Consider the following 26,986-nt stretch of genomic DNA (forward strand, 5'->3'; position numbering starts at 1 on the left):
TATAACATATGTATACAATTTAAGATGTCGAAAACCATGAATGTGATACAATAATTCACAATATGCATCTCTTATTTTGTATATTTCTTTAAGGAACTGTCAAGGAGCAATCCTACTAATTACAGGATTAAAACAAAATAAATAAAAAAAAAAAAAAAAAAAAAAAAAAAAAAAAAAAAAAAACCCCATAAAATATACTTTATCTTAAATATCGGAATAGAGCGATTGAATTTATGTTATAAATTTATGTCATCTCTAGATTATTTTTTGATCCAAAGAATTTTAATATGGATTTGCACATTTTTAATAATTTTTCCTCCTTATATCAGAGAGTAAATAATTTTTAATTATTTTAATATATATTAATATGTATATATATGTATGTGTGTGTATGTGTGTGCACATGCTATATAAAATTCTTTAGTTCAAATCATTTTACTAAATGCCCTCTTATATATATATATATATATATTTTTTTTTTTTCTAAATATGAAATAAAACTTTAACCCAAAAATTAATTAACCTCGTCATTTTTAATTAGTATTTTTTATATTCTAATATAATTATATAATTACATGATTATTACGTGTATAATCATATAATTATACACACATAGTTAGATAATTATATAATTATTATGTGCATAATTATATAATCATTATAGATAAACAGAGATTAGTATTAAGAATAGTATTCGTAATAATGTTAACGTATCTATCACGGTGTTTCTCAACACAAGCTCCAAGTAGCTCCTGAGTAGTTACAAGAGCTATCCATTAAGGCAACTTGATGTCACCTTTATTCAATAAAGATAAAGAATCGAAAGAGTAACAATTATTCTTTGCTTTTTTTCTGGTCCACAAAAGAATTCCACATATATATATATTTTTTATTGTTATCATTGCGAGTATTATTGACTTACATTTTATCTGTATATTCTGTAAAATCAAATGTATTTAATAATGTATCGTCTTAAAGAAATAAATTGCGGCTTACAGATTTTAAGATACAGTATATATATATATATATATATATATATATATATATATATATATACACATTTTTTTTATGGGGAAAAAAAGATTCAATCGCTGTATTAGCGTATTTCGTCAACTTTGCTTGTACGAATAAAGATGGCTTTTCTTATACATTTTGCTATAACAAATCGCTTTTGAATTGTTCTATGATTCATCGGTTGAGAAACACCGATGTGCTTTTCATAATATTAACTAATGTTACACCATGTCATGAGAATACAACATTCCCATAGCACCTGAAGCATACAGTGAACATTCTCCTACATATTATTTTATTTAATTACAGTCAGTCATTGGATTTATTTCATAACAAACTCCCTCATTTCTGAATTCCATTAGGTAATTGCTTAATACATTTTCAATAGAATCATTACAGACATTCAGAAAAATTCAGTACAATGCATGATTTCCAATGGACTAAGATTAGAATAAGGCCTCGGAATATTTAACATATTGTAACATCTCATGATACATAAAAATACAATATGAAAACAATTATTTTAAATTTGGCTGACTCTATTAAAGTAGAACTGTAACAGTAAGAATCTAGAAAAGGATGTTCTTGTAGTTTTCATTAAAAATGCTTTATCGACATAATGATTGTATATTTTGAGAATGCTTTATATATAAAATTTCGCTTGAAAATATAGTGATGTATACTTAAAGCTATGCATCTTTCCATGCTATTGTCGTACTGTCTCAGGAATTATACTTCGATTAAGATAATCTGAAATAAAAAAAGATGTGCATTTTTATAGAAACTATATGAGCATAAATATCATTAAACGCGTATACGTAAATTTTTTAAAAAATATTTTTTGAGAAAAGCTTCAAATTTGCCGTTTTTTAGCAAATTTTTATTTTATCAGTAGTTTGCAATAATTTTATATTTTAAAAAATTTGTACGTACATTTATGATTACACTCATGCAATTTCTAAAAACCTACAAACCCTTTTAATTTCAGATAAACGAAGTAATCCTTTGAGCAATCTGACAATAGTACACATTATAAGGCACATAGCTTTTATATTCATTGTTATTTTAATTCTTTGTTAACAAAAAGAATTGTTTATATAAATTTTTAATGTAAAAAATATATATAGTCGATTTATCAGCAAAAGATTTTTGCTAAGAACATCACGTGTGGTTAAGAAAAACATTAAAAGTTTCTTTTTTCCACTTAATACAATAATAATGCTAATAATTTTATATATAATAAATATACTTGAGTAATATTACAATCTAATAAAAATATGTAAATACTCAATTGAGAATTTCAGTCATGAGATGTTACATATCTATTGTTGAACATTTTTAATGCAGTTCTCTTCGGATATTTATGCAAACATAGAATGGAGAGCATATAAAGCTACAAAACAAGTCCAATACGATTTGCTTTATAATTGTTAAATACATCTACGTTATACGTTCATTATGTATTTGTAAGGCCATATATATATTATATATATATACGCGAAATTTATTATAAAGATATTGCCTTTCCGTAGGCAATGTATTCGATATATTAATTTGGAAATTTGTCTATTCATAGACAAATGGACGACACAGCCTCAACAGAGAATGTTCACAGTGTAAGACAGCAGCACAGACATATCTCAGCGCAGCCTCATTCTACCATTAATTACAAATATCTTTGTTTTATAATCATGTAAAACAGAGTCCTGTGTCAATCACTTAATTATGTCCAAAAAATCCTTTGTAGGTCGTTCGATATGAGTTTCTCTCTTAAAAACTAAAATAATTTTATCCCTATATTAATCCCGAAATAATTTTTAAATTATTAATCGGTACACACTCGAGATTAACTTGACCTTCAGTTGCATCACAGAAAAGTTTTCTTAAAATCACCCATACGCTAGCGTATTATATATTTTATTAACACTGTTTACATCTTAAATGGGAGATATACCTACAAAGGGTGTTTTGACAATGTTAAATATACAAGTGCTTAACATAAAGAAGTTATGAATTTTTGTGTCTTAATAATGCATAGAACTTAAAAATTCTCTCAATATGTTTACATGTATTGTAAATATTATATAACAACAGGGATATAATAACAACAGAATTAACAGAATGTTTTGTACCTAGATGTCTAATATGGCATAAGATGGGCCATGTGCCGAGTTATTTTTGGCTACTGTCAGATCTAAGCCAACATTGTACACAACTAGTCTAATCTTAAATAAGATGTGCATGATTTTAATGATTTGTTCATCATTATTACATGCCATCTAACTACTTTCCACTTTAGGGACTTCTAAAAAGAATAGCTTACAGTCTCAGCTATTTAAAGTAATAAAGTTCCAAAATTAATGTCATTCAAAGAATTGCACTTATAAAAATTATTCATTATTCGAGTGTGAATTGTGTACATCATAAAGATATTTTATAAAAAAAAAAACTTAATCATTTTTATCAACATAAATTTGTCTTTAAGTGATAAAAGGAAACATTTTTCGAATGTTTAAAAAGTCAACAAGTTAGAGATATTTTTTTTTACTTTTTATTATATTATTTGCAATATCCAAATAATGAAGTTTTCAAAAATTTTCAATTTTGACTGGCTGTCTCTTCGTTTTAATGATATTTAACGTGATATAAATAAATAGATAGTTTAATATATAAATTCATAGAAACAAATATATTATTCAATTTCTCAATTAAATTTTTCAAATTTTTAATATTAAATGAAATGAAATCTTTATTTATTATATCACTTCAGTATATAAGCACATATTAATAATAATTGAAAACACAATTAGAAAAATATTCAGAAATTTCTTGCCCCCCATAAACAAGAATTATAAGATTTTAGATAAGAAAGAAACTCTTTAGAAGCCCCATAATAATCTATTCCCATTCAACACATCCTTCTTTTAAATTTATTTCATTCATTCTAAGATAAAACACACATTATAATATAATCCTATCAAAATGGCATTCAGTATTTTCTTATAGGATTATTTCATTCAATATATAAAAAAAATATACAATTTCGACTACTCAATGGAAACGTTCAGTAATCGTCAGTTTGTACTATCCGAATGCCATTTTTGTGTATATTACACTTTTCCTGGACTAGTTCTCTACAAAGATTGTGTAGGGCTGCCCACGAAATTCTAATTAAAATATAATTAATGCGCGTGTATGTGTATATGTGTATATAGTGGGATTTTATTGATATATAGTCAGTTCACAATGCTCGTGCGCAATGTCACGATATTTTACAAGTATCTTTAGACTATTATTATCCATATGATACATTTTCAAAGATGACAATGACACTAAGATCGCACACAGAATCTTGTAAGATATTTTTAAAAAAAATAATTAATACAACTCTCATCAGACGGAAGATATTGCAACACATAAACATAGAAAAATTAATCATTTTTAACAAAAAAAAGAACTATACAGAAGGCAGCTAAACATTTAATATTTCCAATCCTTTTAGTAGATACATAAATAAATTCTTCGATATTTAAAGAGTCAAATATAATAAAATTATGAAATAATATAAAAAGTATCGAAAATTAATTTAAATTATTTAAAATTATAATATTTCTCTCAAATTTTTCTGAATTTTTTTCTTGAAGAATCTTTGTTCATATTCAAATATATTTAAATGTTATTATATATTTAGCTGTCATCTCTGCTCTATGTATAACATTTTAATAAGAAAATTATTTTATACTTGTGTGTGCTTTTCAATTTATTATTATATCTTCGCCAAATAAGTATAACATCAAGGTTTTGGTTTTGCAACCTGTGCTACGAGCTGTGACTGACTTATACTTACCTGAGCGGGTGACAATCTCCCACTAGAGTTTTTAATTTTCGATTGCACATGTTAAGTGCTTATTATAAGTTTTTTCTTTATCGAGGTATTTTTCAATTTCGGTAAATATGTATGTTATCTTGAGTACGTCATGTCAGTATACATACGCACCACGTCTGATTTTTTTTCCTTTTTTTTTTGGTAAGGTCTTAGTTAGTAATGCAAAAGCATCACGATTTTCACTGGCTTCATGCCAACTCCAGGGTATTATTTTCATTATTACTGTATAATTTAAATAATTTATAATTTACATTTCTTTTTCTGTAGAGAGAACACAAGTGGTTGTACGCAAGCATATTCGGGGATTAGCTTTGGGTTACTATATTACAAAGATGCTTGGTATATACCACCACACTGATGTGATTAATGTATGACAGAATTTCATTTTACATATTGTATAACGCTTAACATACATACAGGGACATACCTAAATATACAGATAGATATATAAGGACGCACCTGAGTGTATGCGTTATATGTCACATGCTCTCTACCGCACGCATCTTCGAAATGCTTTTTTGATTTTCCGTGGTGCTGGTGCCGATTGGGGTGGAGCGCTATAAAACAGATGATATGCATATCCATTTACAATAGTATATATCTTATAAGTATAGAAGACTAACTTTTTTCTAAATAAAAAAAAAATTCTCATACGAAATAAAAACATGATGAGTTTTTTTAAATAATTATTTTATTTAGACTTGGCAATACAATAATTTAATTTTGCAGCTTATTGGGAGCAAATATCCATATTTTAACGAGAAAATTATGAGTGATGAGACTGATTTTGATCTCAGGACCTTCATCGATAAACAAAATAACTGATTCTGATATTATTCAGTATTATTTTGTCAAAAATTTGTATTTAATTCATCAGTAACTTTTACATTCTCATAAAATGACAGTATGGTATTTGGGAGAAATGTCAGATCTTTAAGAATGCCAAGGGTAATAATGCTTATAATGATTGAAAGATTGTGAGAGCATATTGTAAGAGGATTGAGATCCTCTATACCCCTTCCTGATCAAATTGGATGAATTGGATTTAGAAAATATAAAGTTCCAACAAAACGATGTTACATTTACGATACACACAACACGAGCCACAATGGAAATTTTGAGGAAAAGGTTTCCAAACCAATTAATTTCAAAATTCGGCAACATTAATTAGCCATTCATTTCATTCGATTTATAATGGCGCCAGATTTTTGTTATGGATACCTCCAAAAAAAAATGAGAACAAGCTAAGAATGATTGATTAACTGAAAAACAATATTCGTGAAACTGTAAATAAAATAAACTGCTTAAAATATGTGAAAATGCAGTAAAATATGCCATCGACAGAGCTCGCATTTGTGTCACAGCCAGAGACTGTGTTATATTTTATACATAACTGTCAAGTCTAAATAAAATAATTATTTAAAATCGAGTGTTTATTTCATGTGAGTCAAAAAAACCTGTATATAATGTACAAATTTCTAATCAATCACATGCTTACTTGAATGATGTCGGCGCGGTTCCTTTGGTGAAGTTGAATGAAGGCCGACTGTTGGGATCGAAAACTACTGTGGTAGTAGTAGGAGGATTAAAATTGAATCCTCCGGTTGGCGTAGATGTAGACTGCAACATCACAAAATATCAATATTATTATAATTTTTTGAGATATCTAAAAAATACTGAAATACAATATATATGAGAGGGAAGGGGGGCACTTACACTGTCTTATCTTATTAATTAATGAAATATATGTATGCAATTTACCATTCCTCCAAAGTTAAAGCCTCCTGATGCTGCAGCGGGTGGAGCTGCAGATGCAAAATTGAATCCTGTACTGGACGAAGGGATAGACGAGAACGATGGTGATGTTGCTTGAGTCTGTGGATTTGCCTGCGGGGCGCCGAACATCGGAGTCGTTGCTGCGCCTTGAACACCGAATGCCACCGGTGTTTCTTGTTTAGGTGCATTAAACGCAAAACTTTTGTATTCTGCAGCATTTGTATTCTGGCTGGTCGAAGCAGCATTAGCCCCGAATGTACCACTACTGAACATATTGTTACTACTCGGCGATGCATTCGAATTGTTACCAAATGTAAAGAGCGGTTTCGTAGAGGATGAAGCCGGATTAACGTTCGCGGAGAAGTTAAATCCGCTGCCTGTCGCCGGTTGCTGCGTTGATGCCGAACCAAACTTGAATAAAGAAGAATTCGACGCTGGATTATTAGTTTCGACGCTGGGCTTGGTAGACGAGAACAGAGTAGTGGGCGTCGCAATTGCGGTGTCACCGAAAGCAGGCGTAGTGTTGTTTCCAAAAGCAGCAGAATTACTGGATGATCCGAAGAGCGACGGAGTAGTGCTGCTAGTGGACGGTATGCCAAATGTCGGTAGAGGATTTACTGTGGGTGAATTAAATACAACGGGCAATTTCGCGTCTGGCGTCCCGAAGATTGTTGGTTTACTATCTTGCGTATTACTGCCGAATGTTGGGATTTTCTCGGGTATGGCGAATCCTGACGGCTTGCTGCTGTCCGTTTTAGTAAACGCCGACGATTTATCCGTGCTGAATGCTATCGTCGTTTTCGATTCGTTTTTGTTGAAAAGCGACGTGGAACTCGATACGATCGGGAAAAGCGTAGCAGCTGGCGTATCACTTGCGGATTTGTTGGATGACGGAGTGGATGCTTCAGTTAGCTTGTTTTCTCCAAACGATAGTTTCGTAGATAATGCGGCAGACGATGTTGGAACTTGGCCGAAAGTTGGTATTGTTGACTGAGACGTTGTCTTTGAATCGGAAAATGTGAAAGTAGGTTGAGCAAAAGTTGGAAGACAAGTAGTCGTTGCATTCGTGGAAGTATTACACATTACTTGCTGCGCATTACCAAATTTGAATCCATTTAAGGGGATTGCAGTATCAGACTTAGAGTGATTATCAGCCTTATCTATGCCGAAATTAAAGCCACTTGGATTAACTAAGTTTGATGTACCAGATGGTACGCCAAACTTAAACTGCAAAGTAGAATTAGTAATGCTCGATGCTGGTTGGTTTGATTTTGCAGTACCAGGCTTTAAAGCTTGGCAAGCCACGCATTGCGTATGATTTGCATCATTTTGTACCAAACAAGAATCACAAATCCACGAACCTTCCGGCTTTTTAAATTTGTCTCCAAATCCATTAGTCGATGTCTGATCTGTGTTGCTTGATCCACCAAAAGAATTAGGTTTAGAAGTACTACAGCAAGGGCAGATAGTAACAGAGTTGTTGTTTCTCACAAGGCACCCTGAACACTCCCAGGAATCTTGGCTTGGTTTAAATTTGTTCATTATTTCATCACTCGATGCTGTTTTCTGTATCGCTGCTGTGTTATCTGTATCAGCAGTGCTCAACTTCTGTGAGGACGATTCTGTAACAGTATCTGTCTTCCTTGGGCTTGTTTTTATGGAAGTAGGTTTAGGTGATTTATTGATTACTTGGTAATTACTAGATGTTGTTTCCTGTGTTGTCGTGTTGTTTGTCTCAGCAATGCTCGATTTTTGTGAGGATGATTTTGTAACAGTATCTGTCTTTTTCAGATTTGTTTTTATGGAAGTAGGTTTAGATGCATTACAACACGGACATGTAATAACGTTTGCAGCATTTCTTAACAAGCAACCATGACATTCCCATGATCCTTCAGCAGGCTTGAACTTCTCCATTAGATCATAAGTTTGAGACTTGACAGTTTGCTGTATCGCAGAATTACTCTCTGGTTTTAACGCATAGCATGCTACGCATTTGATCTCACTCTGCTTGTTTCTTACACAGCATACTGCACACTCCCATTGATTGGCAGATAATTTAAATTGAGAGCCGAAACAATCGTCTGCGATCGGTTTCGCTTTTACGATGGTATCTATCGTTGATGTTGAGCATGTTGATGTTGAAGTTTTGTCGTTAGGATTTGGTCGAGCAAATTTGCACGCAGTACACTGTTTATCTGTACCACTATTTTTGATCAGACATTCACTACACTCCCAAGACAATGTGGCATCGTGTGTATTTTTGATATCTAAATCTGAACTGGCACTCTTGTCTACATATGTCATTTCAGAGACCAATCCTGAGTTTGACTGTCCGGTTAAAGTAGATTCCATTTTGTTAGATTTAGAGCACAATACATTCATAACACTTCTCGACTTTTGTTCTTGCGCTGTCGCAGATTCGACAAAATCATCCTTATTTTTTTTTATTTTTGCTTTTAATCTAGGCGCTGTAGATGAGCCAGACCAAATAAAATTCGGCATAGACGTGGTCGTACTATCAGTGGAGGAGAATACAGTAGACTGAACATTCTCAGTTATTGAATACGAACTCGTATCAATTATCTTACTTGTGCTGTCATCAGCATTGATTGGATTACTGAAAGTGAAATTGTTGACAGATTGTAAATTTTTCTCAACATCTGGCATTTTAATTGGGCTAGCAAACGTAAACGTGTTTTCTTTATTTGCTGTAGTTTTTCCTGCAGAATGTAAAGCAGGAAATGGTAACGTAAAATTGAAATTGGGTAATGTTGTTATTGGTAGAGGTACATTCGGCAAATTTACAGGAGCCACTGTTTCTTCTTGTTCTAAATTTATTTTAGATTTGCCTTTCAGCTTGCCACGATACTTTTCACTATCGGCATCATCCATCCTAGAGAGAAAAAATGCAGATTTTAAATATTATTTATTTTCTGAAAATTCAGATAAATATAAATATAATTGCATTCGATAAATACCTCAACCGATATTCTTGTAGTGGCGGAGGTGGATCACTGCGAGAAGAAACGATTTTCCTAGCTGCAAGAGTTGTATCTTGCAATTTTTGACGTCTTCTTAGTTTCAATATGTCAGGAACGGTTGGTACTGTCAATTCTCGCGTTAAATGACGCATGCCAATCCTAGTAGATGGGCTCGCTACTTCTTCTCGTGCTCTTTTTCTACCCATTATCGGAGATGAAGCATTATTTGTGTTTTTCAATGGAATTTTCTTCGCATCAGATATAGGTGATGAGAAATGTTCTAATGCTTCCAATATTTTTTTTGCAGTTTGACTTATACCTGATGAATCAACTACATTGGAAGGTTTAACTTCAACATTTGTCCTTCTTGGTACTTTAAGTTGTAACTAAAATTAATAAATATATTAACATAAATTATTATATCAACAACAAATAATCTTTGTGATTTTGGAGCATAAGGAATCAATCTTTAAAATAAAAGATAATTAAATTACATACCTCACTTGAGTTATTAAAAAGATTACGACTTTGCTTGTAAAAACCTGCTGCATTTGCACCTCCATAAGTAATATTACCACTATAAAAAGGTGAGGACAGGGGAGATGTGCGATCTAGAACATTTGTCACAACTGATGCATTGAAACTCGGTCTACGACTGCTTAAAGTATCGCGAGAATTACTGTCTAGAAACAAGGACCTTGGAGATTGTAAATGATTAGCTGAAACAAAAATATAAAATTTACATAAATGTGGAATATACATATATCGACATATTATTCTTTGAAAATAGTTTTAAGCTTGAAAATAGTTTTAATCACAAAATCACTTATATTATGCATTTAAGTAACTATATGCAGTATGCAATTTACACTCACTAAATGTTAATTTATCATCAATATGTCTCTTTCTACTGGGAAATGTTGAATTGTATAAATTTGATGGGCCTTCGTGTCTGTTTATTTGTGGAATAAGCGAACTGCATCCACTGGTACTTTCACTCGACTCCGAATTATCATCAATTCCATTTATTATCCCATTATTAATTGATGAAGTTAAATTTAAGTCAGATTTGTGAGATGTTACAGTCCTAATATCTGCTTGCATTGCAGGAGTTGAAGATATTAAATGGCCTATCCCACTTGGTCCAGCCATTCCAAGTTCCGAAAAATCTTCCCTCTGTAAATAAATTGTGATAAGCAAAATATATCTCTCTCGCTCTCTTAATATTTCAGTCTCACATATTTGATTATCACCTCATTATGAACAGAATATTGCTCCTTAGAGGGTTCAATCGTATTTAATGCACTTTTAGCTCTTGTTTGTATAGAAAATGTGCCAGGTGGATGAATAGTATCCATACAAATACGTGATCGTTTGTTTGGAGGCTGTTGTGTATCATCTTCTATTTCCTCCGTATTCTCTCTACTCTCTAATGCATCCTCATTACTTTGGAGAGGATTAAACCACTTACTAATCCATGACGATTGTGGTATAAAATCTGTTACCTTTGTCGCCATTTTTCTTACAAATGACTGTAAAAAATATAAATACACAAATATATAATATAAATATGTATAATTAATGCAAATGTGTAAGCCAGCCATTATAACATACATATTACTATAGAGCAAAAATAATTGCTTCAATATATTTTTATAATTATTCAATATATAAATTCAGTACATATATATATATATATATATTCACAGAATGTTTTCAAATTTTTAAATAATAAATAAATAAAAGAGAAGAACAAAATAATATGTACAATATTAATAAATATAAATTTAAAGTTTTATTCATCTGCTATGAAGTACGGTTTAGCAAAAATTTTTGCTATAAAAGATATTGTAAGTAATTTAGTATTGTCTTTAAACAAACTTTAGTTATTATTTATGCTATACACAATTATATAATTTATCAAATCAAATATTAAACTGTTTAAATTCTTTATAAGTTTAAAAATTATAAAATCTAACACAGTATAAAATACATAGAGAATTCTTATTCTTAAGAAAATAATGATTATGAAAGAATTTAAACAATTTAAAAAAAATTACATATATAGATATCGAATTGATTTAATGAGTACATATATATTCCAATTTAATTCCAACATTAATTTCCAAGTATAAAAGACACTGCAGCAAGTAAATGCAAAAGATGTAAGTCACCTAAAGTTCAAGTTACATTATATTATGCAATACACAAGGAGATAATAATAATTTCTGCTCTGACTTTGACAATGTGTCTAAGGATCTCGCATTATTCAAGAACCGTCTACATCACACTTACGATAACACGCTGCGAGAATTCGCGCGAAGAGACCTACGCAGAGAGCGCGTGACGCTCGCGAAGGGGACACGGGGGGGAAAGAAAGAAAGAAAAAGAGAGAGAGAAAGAGAGAGAGAGAGAGAGAGAGAGAGAGAGAGAGAGAGAGAGAGAGAGAGAGAGAGGGAGGGAGAGAGAGAGAGGGAGGGAGAGAGAGAGAGAGGGAGGGAGAGAGAGAGAGAGAGAGAGAGAGAGGAGAGAGAGAGAGAGAGAGAGAGAAACAGAGAAGAGAGAGAGAGAGAGAGAGAGAGAGAGAGAGAGAGAGAGAGAGAGAGAGAGAGAGAGAGAGAGAGAAACAGAGAAGAGAGAGAGAGAGAAACAGAGAAGAGAGACAGAGAGAAAGAGAAAGAGAAATACGCAGAGGAGGTATGATTCGCATAATTTTTTTTAAACCGCCAGATCCAGAGGCTTCCAAGAGACGCTTCTCTCTCGACACACATATATCTTATTCGCGATATATAAATGAAGTCTCGCTTCAAGGTTACGAGATGCGTGCACGAGAATAAGGTTATCGAGCTCGCTCACATAACCGCGACATCGTGCGGCGGGATACCTCGTCGTAGGACTAGGGCGGGCGTGCGAGAAGATACTATTCGTCCGAGGGTTCGCTCTCGACGTCGATCTGTCAACCGCTTTAACTTTGGCTCCCGCTTTGGACGCGGGCTCGCGGGATCGAGGCTGCTCTACTCACGTTGTTCGCGTCGTAGGGCTTCGCGTTGCGCGACGACGACGAGGGCCGCCTGCCGGCCGGATTACTGCCGCTTCCCTTGGACATCCTCAGTCCGGTCGGTCGCAGCTCGGGTCTTGCTCTACCGCACTGCACTAGCACTGCACGACGATCGGTTACGAGACGCGCGCGCGCGACACGATCATCGCCTCCTTGGAAATTTTCTGTCTTCGCCGTTGGAACAGCACCACCTCTTCTTCCCTCTTGCCAGCGGGACCCACGAGAGGAAATATGGCCGAGCTCGGCCCCGAAACCGCCACTACGGCGCTACGGGGCTTCCTTCGAATATCGTGCTCGGTGCGCCTGGCCACGTGACACGCGACATCCGCTCTTTTTTTCTGCCCAGCACTCCCTGTCAGCGGTACGGAACTGTCAACATTATTCAAGTATATCGAAGAACGAAAACGATTAAATATATATATGTATAATTGTAATCGAATATCTGTAGAGGGAGGTAAAAAAAAAGAACTGGACAATAACGTAACATTGGCGCGCGCCGGAAGCAACCAATCATAACTAAGGATGTGACGTTACGCATTATTTCCGGAAGAATGGCGGATTGATCGTGTCTCATGTGCAGCAACCTTAATGTACGTTTGATGTTTGCATCGGCAGCGATCAACGGTTTTATTTACGTGGTGCTTGTGCAAGGTATGCAAGTAGAAATATTCGTTGATTCAATAATCAGGATGATAATATTTTGTGTATTTTTTTATTTGAGAAAAAAACAAAAAAAACAATTTGTACGAAAGTGTTCGCTCTACTATCTTCTTTAACCTATTGAAAATGTTTAATATCATATTATATATATTATATTGAAGATTACAGATTATTTATTCTTTATAAAAACAGAATTTAAATATTCTCATATGTGTATAATTATAATTGTACATATTTTTATTGACTTATTATTTGATGGAATAATAACAAAATATTCTTGAATATGTTGCATTTTCAAATCTTGAAATTAAAAAAAAATATACACATTTGTATGCAATAATATTAATGGAAAATTAATATTACCTATTTAATTATTATCTAGATGGAGTCTGATTACGATGAAGATCGCAGTGGTTGGGGAGATGAAATGGGTCGAAGTACCGATGATTGCAGTGGAGAAGACACATTCGATAATCCGCAAGAAGTACTGAATGAATGTTTGGATAAATTCAAAACACCAGATTACATAATGGAGCCTGGCATTTTTGCCCAACTTAAAAGATACTTTCAAGCTGGAGGAAATCCTGAACAAGTTATCGAATTATTATCTAAGAATTATACAGCTTGCGCACAAATGGCAAACCTTCTTGCAGAATGGTTGATTCTTGCTGGAGTAAAAGTTACAGATGTACAAGCAATGGTAGAAAACAATTTGAAAGATATGATCCTTAAAACTTTTGATCCCAAGAAAGCAGACAAAATCTTTACGGAAGAAGGTGAAACTCCTGCTTGGTTGACCGAAATGATACAGCATCCCACTTGGAGATCCCTAATTTATAGGCTTGCGGAAGAATATCCAGATTGTTTAATGTTAAATTTTACCATCAAACTTATATCCGATGCTGGATTCCAAGGTGAAATTACAAGTATTTCAACTGCAGCTCAACAAATTGAAGTCTTCTCGCGTGTATTAAAGACCGCGATTGCTGGATTTCTTGAAAATACAGAAAATTGGCAATCCAGTATACAAGAGTGCGCAAAAATGGTCTGTCACGGTCAACACACTTATGTATATAGTCAAGTCTTGCTGCAAATTCTTGCACAGGAATCTCGCGGTGGTTTTATGATGAAAAGACTCTCTCAAGAAATTACTAAATGTGCTCAGCAGAATCGACACGACGTTACTCCAATAACAATGGCTCTAAATGGTGCTGCTAGTAGTCCTGGAGCGTGTCAAGCATTAGCATCTATGTTATCAAGAAATACTTTAAATCCAGCTGATATCAGTGTATTATTTAGAAATTATTCAACATCAGAGCCACCTCCTATCGAGCTGTTGCGTAATCCACAATTTTTAGGTAAAGATTTATAGTAATAATATAATGACAAAAAAAAAGATTATTTATTAGTAGTAATTGTATAGTAATAAATTTAAAAAGCTCTCTCTATGTTAAAACTTTGTACATTACAGAATTACTGGTTGATGCACTTTTTAAACCTGGAGTTAAGATAAATCCTGAACATAAATCAAAATATATATATCTATTAGCTTATGCAGCAAGTGTATGCGAAACAGCTCCTAAAAAGGGCAATACACGTAAAATTAATAAAGACGAATTAAAAACAACTATTCAAGCAATTGAGAAAGTACACAATATATGTAATATAAACAAAGGATCAACTGAGCTAATAGCAGAGTTGCAAACTCTATATCAATGCATACGGTAATTTGATTTTTAACATCTTTCCTCTCTATATCATGGAAAAGAAAATATTTTTAATTATTTTTTAACTAATATCTTTTGTATTGCAGGTTTTCTGTTGTAAGTGTAGGTGTAATTCGATGGGTAGAATGCACTGTAACAGAACCATCATACTTCAAATTATGTACAGAGCATTGTCCTGTGCACCTCGCTTTACTGGATGAAGTTGTAGCCTGTCATCCTCTATTGCATACAAAAATATTGAACTTACTTGTGCATTTATTTGAAAGCAAACAAGATGAATTAGAGATACTTGTACAAGTAAGTACAAAATCTTCAAATAGAATTAAAAAAGAAAAATTATCAACATTTTAAACAAACAATTTTCTTATACAGCTGGAAATGAAAAAGATGTTAATTGATAGAATGGTGAATTTACTGAGTAGAGGCTGCGTAGTACCTGTTGTGTGCTATATTAAGCAATGTTGGCAGCGTGGAGATACAGATGTATCTCTAATTAGATATTTTGTCACAGAGGTGAATTATAATATTATTTTCTTTTTTAATATATATAATTTATTATAATATATTAATATTTTATTGTAATACGAGTTTTAATTTGTTAGGTTTTAGAAGCAATAGCTCCTCCATACACTGCAGAATTTGTACAATTATTTTTGCCAATGGTAGAAGATGAAGAAATTACAGGAACTATGCGTGGAGAAAATGAGAACGATCTAGTTTCAGAATTTATTGGTAAATATAACATTCATAACAGCAAATAATGATGAAAATATTTTTACCTTAAAAAAAAATAATTTTTTTCAGTACACTGCAAAACACATTGTTCGGTTTTGAGATGACGCTATAAAAATTAATTACAAGTAGATGAAATCAAAAGTAAGTAAATTGACAGCACAAAGAGTGATTTTATTTTATATGAAAACAGAGATTGTTATATATAATTTGCTAAAAGCTATAAATATGTACGGGATGAATTCTCTACATCCATCTATAACATTGTCATCTAGGCATTTTCTGGAAAAAAAAAATTATATATGTTATTTTAACATATACATAGTATACTATAAATATTATATAAATCATAAAGAAAGATGCTTATTAATGAAACACAACAGACAAAAAAGTTATTTTAATTATATCTTAAATTTCAAGCAATATTATTTTGTAGCTTATAGAGATATAAATAATATATATTTAGGTATATATTATTTCATTGCCAAAATATATTGCTTGGATTTACAAAATACAGATGCAGAATAATATTAAAAAGAATAAGAATAGTAAAAAATTATTAGATTTTTACATTATAAAAAGAAAATGCAAAAACAACTGCCAACCATATTATACATAATGATTAAAGGATTATTTTTTTTGAGATGAGAAATGCCACACTTGTGTTACAGGATAGTGTATTAAGGCCAATGTCCACGATGCTAGAAGTCGATCCGAGTTCTTGGACCGAGAAGTTTGTAGCCAATTAGTTTGCAGCTTTTACGGAAAAGCGGCAATTTTATTGGCTACAAACTTCTTGGACCGAGTTCTAGCATCGTGGACATTGGCCTTTAAGGTGTTCTATTAAAATAACAAAATTTCTAGACATGGTTGTAACACAAAATCACAGACTTACTGATCATTATGATTATATCTTTTCAGCTGTAACAAAATATATATCGTAACGTATAACAAAAGTATAATAGAAAAATCAATTCTAAAAGAAAAAAAGAAAGAAAGAAACAGAGAATGACAAATATGAAATGAGTGATAAAGACAGAATTGAACAGGACAGTAGAACAGAATTGTAACAATCAATAAGTGTACATACTGATAGGTTTCCCATCTTTCCATTGAGTAAACTTTACATTGACTTCGTCACGTTTGGCAGCCTCTGCTCTCAAGTCAGCTTTCAAAGCTTGTCTAACTAATCTTGCTGCGATCTGAGAGTAGTTAATATAACTGTAACAGGAAAAAAGATTTTATATACATATATATCTTCAATTTTTATTAAAATAACATTCCACAAAGTAAAATTCTATGATTATTCATAAGCAGATGAGAATTTGGTTACATAATTCTTGATGAAAAATTTTCATATACTTGATATACGCGTAAAGAAAACAATCTAAAATACGAATCCTGAGGACGAGAATTGATTTTCTTACTTTAATCCTGCTTGCCTCCACACTGACATTTTTGCTAATAATTTATATTAGAAAATCACAAAAGAATCTCCGGTACTGAAGGACAAGAGAAATATAGATAACAGAGCGCTACTTGTAGCAGAAAAACGTATTAAACTCGAGAAAACTGTTCACTTTGATTCTGTCTTCTCATTGGCTTTCGAAGATTTGTCCAAAATGGTAGCACCAATAGCACGCATTGCATTGAAAATGCGGCATAAAGGACACTCGAGTTGACGCATGTGCACATCTCTATATGTATCGCACATCGATCTAAATGTACCGCGCAACGGCGCAACGGACGTTGTTAAAAATCTAAAGAGAATAGGTATTTTTCATAATTTCATTAACATTATTTCATTATCTAAAGAGTTTCAATCAGCAGCATTAATTAACTTTACAGTTCTCTGATTGAAGATATATAACGCTAGATTTTTTACCTATCTTTTCGAGATGCTCGATTTTTCAAATGGAGGTCTATATTTTATTAAAATTTTCCGACACACACACAGTTCAAACCATATTTTTTCACTTTTTAAAGAGTTCTAATTATTAGCAGCGTTAATTATATATATAATCAATGCGATTAGAACTCTTTAAAAAAATGAAAAAATATGAGTTGAACTACAGGAAGAAAATTATAGAATAATTAAATAGATCTCCGTTTCAAAAATCGAGTGTCTCGAAAAAATATGTAAAAAATCTAACATTATATATATCTTCAATCGGATAGGACCATAAAATTATTAAATAAGTTAATTAACATTTTGCTAATTAAAACTCTTTTAAAAATGAAAAAACATAATAAAATTATGAAAAATACTTATCTTTTTTAAGTCTTTAACAATATCTGATCGGTGTGTGTGTGTGTGTGTATATATTTTAATTTGTTAATTTTTATAAGACCATCGATTTTTAATATCTTGTCAGTGAATCAATTAAGGTATGTCATATAATATGAAAGCTAAAAAAACTTTATATACAATGCAATTATAATGTATGCAGAATTTTGTTTATATAATAAAAAAAAATTATATAATAAACAATTCTGCATACATTATAATCGCATTGTTGAGAGACGAAGAATAAATTTAATCTAAAATTCGAATAATGTAACGCGATGAGTAAATCCACTGTGCGAAAGTCATTAAAATAATGTATAAATAACTTCGTATGAATTATTTGAATTAAACAAATATATCACGAACTATTTATAATCATCGGCATAGATGTATGATCAGTAAGAGATCTATAGAAAAATCTTATTATAGCCAATCATTGATAAAAACTATTAACAATAAAAAAGACACGATATGTTTAGAAAATAACTAAGTTTTTCTTTTCTTCTCGATAGCTACTTAAAATTGTTCGCTTTTATTTAAAAACGACGAAATGCAATGTATACGCAAAATTATTAATGTATTTGATGTTTTATGCAGGTGGATCCTCAATAAAATTTGGATAATGAAGCATGTGCGCATAGCAGTGTCTCAGAGACAATCAGAAATAAATAAACAATATACACCGTGTGTGGGTGAGTTTTTTTGTCACATTTATATATCAAAAATATTTTTTAAAAAGTTGAAAAGCAAGTTGAAAAGAGAGAGGAAGATTAAAAAATAAAAACTACTATAAAAAAATAGACCAATTAGTATTTAAATATAATTAGAACAGTAAAAAAATTTAATTAATTCAAAATGTTGAATTGTGTCGATATATTTCGTATTCTCTTCAAACATTTAGAAAAATTGCATAAATTACAATAAGAAAAAGGTAAAGTTCTCAATATGATGATATTATTTTTTCAAGAAACAAAATAAAATCATAAAGCAAATACATTTTTTACAGAGATATATATATAAATATATATAAAGAGATATAAATATAATAATATTTTTAATTCAATAACATGATTTGGAATACGATGAATTTAATATTGTATTAAATTCGCAAAATGTAAAATAATAATGCAAATTTAAAATGAAGATTAAGATATCATAATTTAAGATTGTTTTGCACCTAGTATGAAACTTTAAAACTATAATATTTTAACTTACAATTAGTGTTTAACTTACTTTTTAATGATATGCTATTTCTTGTTGTCAAGTAAAAATATTAAACAGGATATTAAACATGCATAATATTATACACCCGCTTAAATGTGCATTCTTGCATTATTTAGATTCGATGTATTTTTTACTTACTTATCTATATTTTATTTGTTTATATTATCAGTTAGTAAGTTTTCTATAATTTTCAATGAATGCCATTTTATCAGTTTTGCATTGTGCATGTTCTCATTCCTTTCGTAAATTACTTCGTAACGTTGCAATAACGTCACGATTCATAATTTTTAAGATGGTATTTAAGCATTGCGATTTTTTCGACAATTTATAGTCGACGATTTAATATTTATTTTACAATCTTGATGATGCATTTGATTTGACACTTGTTTTTAAGATAGATTACAGATTTATTTTGTCAAGAATTGCAATATTGATGTCTCTCTTAATAATTATCCGATAATTGAGAAAACTTTGACGTCGATAGTTATTATCTTTTCTGATTATTGTTTATAATTCAGAAATAATGACCGCTGTGTTGTTAGATTTTAACGTAGCAAAAGATATTTTAAAAATTATTTTTTTTTAAATACAATTTTTTCCATATTTTCTCTGACTTTTTGTTTAATGACAAATTATTTTTTTAAATTATTTGGTTTTTTTATTTATATTTGCAAATGGTGATGTGTGTGTGAAATTCACACCGAGCATTAATTGTTATATCTAAAATTTTTTTATGATTAACATTTTACATTTTATTTAAAAAGTTAAGTGAAAAGAATTTATCAAAAGAACAGCTTGTCGAAGCATACTCGATTGATGTTCAAAAGCGTATTACACTTTTGCTTGGCTTGTTTTTACGAAACAATATATCATTTTGCCAATGCTCGTGGCGTTCGCGCACCTTCGCCCATAAATACGACGTATGACCGTGTTATGTAATCATAGTCCATCTTCTTTCTTCGGATAGTAATACCACATTTCGTGGATGAGGACAATAACCTCAGGGAACGTGAAAAAAAACGTGCTGGTCGCGATAAAATCGCCGATACATGTTATTGCATTTATCACGAATACAGTTTATTAGATTATATCAATGAAGCTTGATTTCTGAACATGATAATGTATAAACATAAATATTTAATAAACAACTATATTTTTCAAATTTAGAAGACGAAAGTATTAACGAAAGATATTACTTTCGTCTGTATATTATATACAACTACTATCGATCATTATTATCAAGCATTTTAGATTTATTAGACATAAAACATCAAGAATTTATTAATTAATTAATAATCTCTATCATATTTTCCGTGATTATAAATATGCGTACAAACACAAGCAGATTATTTTAAAAGTTGGATTTTAAATCAACCTAACATAACGAAGAAAATACATATTATAAATATTTAAAAAATATACGACAGCCTGTGTAATGCTTCTAATGAAATGCTGCTAATTACATGGCAAATATAAATTTAAATACATACAAATCATATTTGTGTTTATATAATAGAATATTTCATATCTTTTTTTTCCTTTTTATATAAAAATTACGTATTCTATAAATTAATACGTGTAATGATGGTATATATAAAATTGTGAAATTATTCGATATTTATACAACTATATCCTTTCTCATCCTTTAAACTTTAAAGCAATTTTAGATCAACATTGCTAACGCGAAGCTTTTATGGCACACGAGATATGTGTATTATATATCTCAAATATTTTTTAAAAATTAAGATGGTTAAAATGATGAAAAAATTATTATCATATACTTTACACACACACACACACACACACACACACACACACACACACACACACACACACACACACACACACACACACACACACACACACACACACACACACACACACACACACACATACATAACGTGTATGTATTTAATTTACGTCTACTTGTAATATAGAAAAATTTCCATTACTATTATATACATTTCTGTAACATATAAGTTATATGACATCTTGTGCATTATGTATGACAATAATAATTGAGAGAAGAGCAATATTAAGTTGTCATAGTGCCTGATTAGTCAATGTCGCAAATTGCATTTGTCAAGTATATTAGAGATGACGTCATACTGTCAGTATAGATATTAAGCTGTCCGCTGATTGCATTAACGCTAAGTTAACAACGCTAGGTAGGCTCGTAATTTTTGTACGCGTAAAAGTGACGATGACACTAATCGAAAAAAAAATAACAATTTAGCTAAATTGAATTATTTTCTAATATCTTCATTATGAAGATAATGAAAAAAAAATAATCTCGAAAATTTGTTTATCTGACAACAATTTTATTCTATAACAATTTTATGCAATGCAAGATGAATTAATTTTCGTAAAGAAATGAGAATTGCAAAAATTTATTATCAGAGTCTTAAAAAAGTGTAAATGTTCAAATTCAAAAATAAATATACGTAATTAGCAGCATTTTATTAGAAACATTACACAAGATTGTCGTATATTTTTTAAATATTTATAATATTTTCTTCGTTATGTTAGGTTGATTTAAAATCCAGCTTTTAAAATAATCTGCTTGTGTTTGTACGCATATTTATAATCATGGAAAATATGATAGAGTAATATTAATTAATTAATAAATTCTTGATGTTTTATGTCTAAATTTAAAATGCTTGATAATAATGATCAATAGTAGTTGTATATAATATACAGACGAAAGTAATATCTTTCGTTAATACTTTCGTCTTCTAAATTTGAAAAATATAGTTGTTTATTAACGTCAAATTTAATAAATCAAATTCAATCAAACTTTGCTAATTTTGCATTAGAAATTTTGCATAAAAATTATTATATGCAATCGTAAAATCTAATGTTGGTAGATTCGCAAATTCAAAAAATTGAGCTTTCGTGAAAATAGGTTTTCTTTTGCTTTTTTTTAAGTTTTAATAAATGTATTATGGTATACCTTTAGTTGACAAAGTTTTTATGTTTGGGATTTAAAATGATTTAAAATGATACTTTAGAATGTTTTTGATAATATTATTTGATAATATTATCGGTGATAAATTTTTCTTTTTGCAATTTGTGACACTGTAGTATGTTATATTTGCGAATGCAGATAAAAATCATAAAAATTCTAGTTGGTAGTAATTTATAATCTTGTTTATCTCCGCGTCGCTTGTCATGAACAGAAAAGTATATAAAACAATCACGTCGCGTATCATCAGACACGCAAAGGAAAAGACATAATTAGAGTAGTCGGTCAAGTACATGAGGGTTTATGGCTATCCGAAAAGACCTTAATCCGTCTGCAAGTATGTTTATTTTTGTATGAGATTGTATTTATCGAGGATATAATTATATGCATTATGGAAACGTTGATATGCCGCTAATGATATATGATGAACATTGCACAGAGCAAAGATATGCAGTTGAAAACATTCAGATAATTTTAATATTAAAAAGAAATACAATTGTGCTTTATATTCAATTTTATTTTAATTCATATCAATTTGAGAATTTACCTGCCTGAAAATATGTTTACATGAAAAGAGCTGATTTCAATAGAAGTATACTCGTATATTTATAATATGTATTTATAAATCTGCGTTAGAGATTGGTAAATATAAATATGTGTAAATAGATTTATAGATTAATACTTTTATAATCTAAAATAATCAACAGCTTTAAACTAAATCAAGAGTTTTAAAATAAATAAATTTTAAAATAAATTACTTAGTAGAATTGTGGCTCGCCGAAATTACACAATAATTATTATATCTGTCAATAAGGTTGAGGTATTCTCCAAGAAATCGTTACATTATGTCTTGAACAAAAAACATACCGAATAGTTCCTTATTATTCTTACAGGTGAACGTGTGTATGTGAATATAATTAAATTATATAGAAGCGCCGATACTTTTTGCAATCTTAAAGTGAAAATCTAATTACGGTCAATAAACGTATCGTATAGTGTATATTATTAATTCGTATTTTTATTGTGTATAAAAACTCACTACATATATTGTCAAAATTATTTATTATTTTAATATCTGAACATATTAATATATATGTGTTTACGGTTACATTTCTTATATAATTATGTCATTATTTCATTGAATTATTAGAATCCGAAAGATAGATCTTCAGCGTAAGAAAACAAAATAATTAGATTATGACGATATGATTTTATTTTATTTGTTTGGCGATTTCGAAATTGTTAGATACCAAATTGAACGAGTCATAAAAATCCACTTTTAACTAGTATAAACCACAAAGAAAAATTTAGCAAGAGAATTATCGGAATATATTGTGTTTCTCAGTATTCACGCAACGCGAGAATTATTCTACTAATTTTTCCATTGATAAATCCCGGTGCTGTTCTTGCGACATTTTCTATACATAAAAATTATTACACATTAAGTAAACACGATTTAATGTATTGACAAAACTAGGAATTTTGATAAATCTGTCGGAAAATTACTATATAAATATCATTTGATATATATAATATTGCTTAAGGAATAGATCAAATAGGCGCTTTTTCTGTAGAGAGGAAAATTACATTTGTTGCCTCACTGTTTGTGATGTTCATTGATGCTTGCGTGAGTCATTGTCGCCTATTCATAACGATCTGACAGTTTTCTTAACACACCGAGATATATACATACAATGCATACAGATTCATGACAATATATGTACGAAGATACGACGGATGCAAATTTCTATTCGCACGTCTTTTATGCATGTATGTTAATTATAAGCTTACTTACTACATTATAATAAGCTTACTACAAATATATTAATTTACTACATAATATAATTATAAATATTAAACTGTAATATTATCAGAATATCCATTATAATCTCGCGTATTTGTCGCTATATTCGCTATATATTTACGACAGTAACTTTATGTTTACAATAGTAATAGCATAAATATATCAGGAAAATTTATGCATTTCCGGTATAAACTATATAATACTTCCTGTCAAACAACAAGTGATAACACGAAACGTATTGCATCACGAACAGTAAAAGTGACAAGTTCCGCCGATTGGCCGATCACATACATTTTGCATAGATTTTCCTCGTCCACGTGATGTCAAAGCATATACATATAAATCGGGATTACACAACATATCGGAAGTCGTGGTTAGAGTACTTCGATCCTCGGTAGCGATCACGAGAGATCCTTCCGCCCGATTTGCGCGACCGGAAATGCGCCGTAAATTTTTTTAGAAACTCGGGAAATAATTGGCGCATTACGAACATTTGTTATTACATTGTATAATAGATTCGCCTGAGCTATCACTAGTAAATCGAATAACTTCGTTATGGCCGGTACAATAAATTAATGAAGTATGAATACATCATTATTGCTAATTGCTATTCTTGTATAAGTATTAAATAAGCAAGTTACGTCGGAATTATACATAAAACTCTAATTTTTTAATTAACAGTTTACATTTTCAAGATATATATTGATATAAAACTTTATATTTATGGAACAAATTTAATCTTTCTTTGCCCGCACAAAAATAAAAATATATATGTCAGACAGGAATAAATATCACGCAACGTCAAATTAAAATTCTCGTAATTTGTCTTTGATAAAATATTTTAATAACATTGTCAATATAAATGTTATCGCACGCAAAGAGTATACACCTTCCGAGTAAATCTTTTTAAATTCATTATTCGGAATTAAACCAGAATTTATATATACAATGTACTTTTCTCTTTTATATATGTATATATATATATATACATATATATAAATTTTACATTATTTTATAATAATAGATTTTTGATTAATATATAGTCGATATATGAGATTCTATATTCTTATTATCCTTAGTTTTCTAGAAAAATTTTTTATTTGCTAATTATTTGAGAGATTCCAAGATATTTTGTCTGAGAATATCTCAACTACAATTGACCGAAGAATAACTAGAAAATTATGATATATAATGAAAGATAGTGTGAAACACACACATTCTGTGTAACAATTATATCTATATACAATAGTTATTATGTTTCTAACAACAAAATGAAATATTCTAACAAATTCTAAACATTATTGTAACAAATTTGTACATTTGTCCTTTAATCTTTCTTTCTAATGAAACGTAGAAAAACGTAGTTTTTGAGAAGTGATAAATTTTTCTTCTTTAGAAAGCAGTATAGAAAACAACAATACAGAAACGTGAGAATACAGAATACAGAAACGTGAGAAATTATCATTCGAGAATATGACGCATGCAACATGTTAATATATGTTTTACTACCAGGAATATGTTACATCCAGGGATGTGCATTATTTTAAATAGATGCATTTAAAATGGAAATGTAAAATGTAAAATGCGCCTATTTTGTATTTTGCATTTAAAATTCATGCTTTCTAAAAACTATTTTATATTTACATTTTAATGGTTTTTATTACCTATTTTTATATATATTATATAATTAAGCAACAAAAAAAGCCTTCTTAAGCAATTGTCAATCCTTATATATTTATATATATATACATATATAAGGATTGACAATTGCTTAAGAAGGCTTTTTTTGTTGCTTAATTATATATTTTAAATGAATTATTCTCTCTCTCTCTCTCTCGCTTTCTTCTTTTTTAAAAATATTATAAACTGCACGCAATTTTATTATTACTAGAACAACACAAGCGCGCGCTACGCCCGCGCCATTCTTTGATTTTATGTTAAAAAAATGATATTTTTTCAAAAATAATATAAAGTTTGTTTAAACTCAATTAATATTTTTTTACAGAAATTAGCTGATTAAACCGTTAATTTGATAATTAAATTTTAAAATAATAATATGTTAAAAAATTAAAATAGTAATATGTTGTAAATAATATATTATATTATCTTATTCTCGATTAATATTTTTTGACAGAAATCAGCTGATAACTATCAAAAATATTAATCAAATTTAAAGTATTATAACATATTATTTAAAACATATTATTATTTTAATTTTTATAATATATTATTTTAAAAATTAATTAGCAAATTAATGCTTTAATCAGCTGATTTCTGTCAAAGAATATTAATAAAGCGAAAATTTGCTAATTAAATATTCTAGCTTACATATTTATATTTATATTGTGTATGTGTATGTTATAATGTAAAATAATAAGATTATTCTAATATGTGTATGTATTTTATTTGTTACAGGTAGCATGCAATACATAGTGCGATTCACGCGTCGTGTCGGTAGTGCCGTGTTAAGTTTCGCGTGTCGGGAGTGCCGTGTGAAGTTTCGCGTGTCGGGAGTGCCGCGTAAAGTGTCGAACAATCGTAATTATTTATGTTTTCGCAAATGTCGTGAGTGCTACGAAGGACCAAGAGAGGAGGAGGAGGAGGCCCGGGGAGGCATCGGGCAACAGCGGAGGCAAAAGGTATGCAAAATAAAAACATTTTTTTTTAACTGTATTGTTTTGAGTGAGAAATTGTTTAATGTACATTTCTATAGCGATAATGAGGATGTATATAATGAAAATATTAAAATAGTAATATATTTTAAATAATATATTATAATATCTTATCTGCGATTAATATTTTTTGACAAAAATCAGCTGACAATTGTCAAAAATATTAATCGAATTTAAATATTATAACATCCATTTCTAAA

General features: G+C 30.2%; 4 protein-coding genes across 7 annotated transcripts in view; 2 read left to right on the top strand and 2 right to left on the bottom strand.

The window, feature by feature from the left end:
• Positions 1 to 134: 134 nt before the first annotated feature.
• Positions 135 to 12,931, bottom strand: LOC145933085 (uncharacterized). 3 transcript variants are annotated; one of them, XM_083032540.1, is made up of 9 exons: positions 12,680 to 12,931; positions 10,911 to 11,189; positions 10,533 to 10,833; positions 10,156 to 10,376; positions 9,655 to 10,043; positions 6,662 to 9,569; positions 6,399 to 6,520; positions 5,360 to 5,457; positions 135 to 1,764 (listed from the first exon to the last, which is right to left on the bottom strand). In XM_083032540.1, exons 1-8 carry the CDS (start codon positions 12,761 to 12,763, stop codon positions 5,391 to 5,393), a joined length of 4,371 nt encoding a protein of 1,456 aa, XP_082888666.1. In that variant the 5' UTR covers positions 12,764 to 12,931; the 3' UTR covers positions 135 to 1,764; positions 5,360 to 5,390. The 3 variants fall into 3 exon arrangements, with proteins under 3 accessions (XP_082888666.1, XP_082888665.1, XP_082888667.1); XM_083032539.1 differs by having other exon boundaries at positions 135 to 5,457; XM_083032541.1 differs by lacking the exon at positions 12,680 to 12,931 and adding an exon at positions 11,953 to 12,008 and having other exon boundaries at positions 135 to 5,457.
• Positions 12,932 to 12,970: 39 nt separating this feature from the next.
• Th1 (negative elongation factor complex member TH1) lies at positions 12,971 to 16,042 on the top strand. Its single transcript, XM_083032558.1, has 8 exons — positions 12,971 to 13,076; positions 13,164 to 13,366; positions 13,758 to 14,733; positions 14,847 to 15,099; positions 15,189 to 15,399; positions 15,475 to 15,615; positions 15,705 to 15,834; positions 15,907 to 16,042. The coding sequence occupies exons 3-8, from the start codon at positions 13,758 to 13,760 to the stop codon at positions 15,939 to 15,941; spliced, it is 1,746 nt and encodes a 581-aa protein (XP_082888684.1). The 5' UTR covers positions 12,971 to 13,076; positions 13,164 to 13,366; the 3' UTR covers positions 15,942 to 16,042.
• LOC145933090 (protein stunted) lies at positions 15,815 to 17,391 on the bottom strand. 2 transcript variants are annotated; one of them, XM_083032559.1, is made up of 4 exons: positions 17,262 to 17,391; positions 16,925 to 17,055; positions 16,730 to 16,755; positions 15,815 to 16,116 (listed from the first exon to the last, which is right to left on the bottom strand). In XM_083032559.1, exons 1-3 carry the CDS (start codon positions 17,288 to 17,290, stop codon positions 16,742 to 16,744), a joined length of 174 nt encoding a protein of 57 aa, XP_082888685.1. In that variant the 5' UTR covers positions 17,291 to 17,391; the 3' UTR covers positions 15,815 to 16,116; positions 16,730 to 16,741. The 2 variants fall into 2 exon arrangements, with proteins under 2 accessions (XP_082888685.1, XP_082888686.1); XM_083032560.1 differs by lacking the exon at positions 16,730 to 16,755.
• Positions 17,392 to 18,728: 1,337 nt separating this feature from the next.
• Positions 18,729 to 26,986, top strand: part of LOC145947530 (UNC93-like protein) — a 66,513-nt gene continuing 58,255 nt past the window's right edge. The window contains exons 1-2 of the mRNA XM_083057318.1: positions 18,729 to 18,813; positions 26,530 to 26,753. The gene's annotated coding sequence lies outside the window, so the exon portion shown is untranslated. The remainder of the gene's footprint in view (positions 18,814 to 26,529; positions 26,754 to 26,986) is intronic.

This window comes from Prenolepis imparis, unplaced genomic scaffold (assembly GCF_030444845.1).
Source record: "Prenolepis imparis isolate NDT839.2.m4 unplaced genomic scaffold, iyPreImpa1.0 SCAF_2, whole genome shotgun sequence".
In the NCBI taxonomy this organism is placed as follows: domain Eukaryota; kingdom Metazoa; phylum Arthropoda; class Insecta; order Hymenoptera; family Formicidae; genus Prenolepis; species Prenolepis imparis.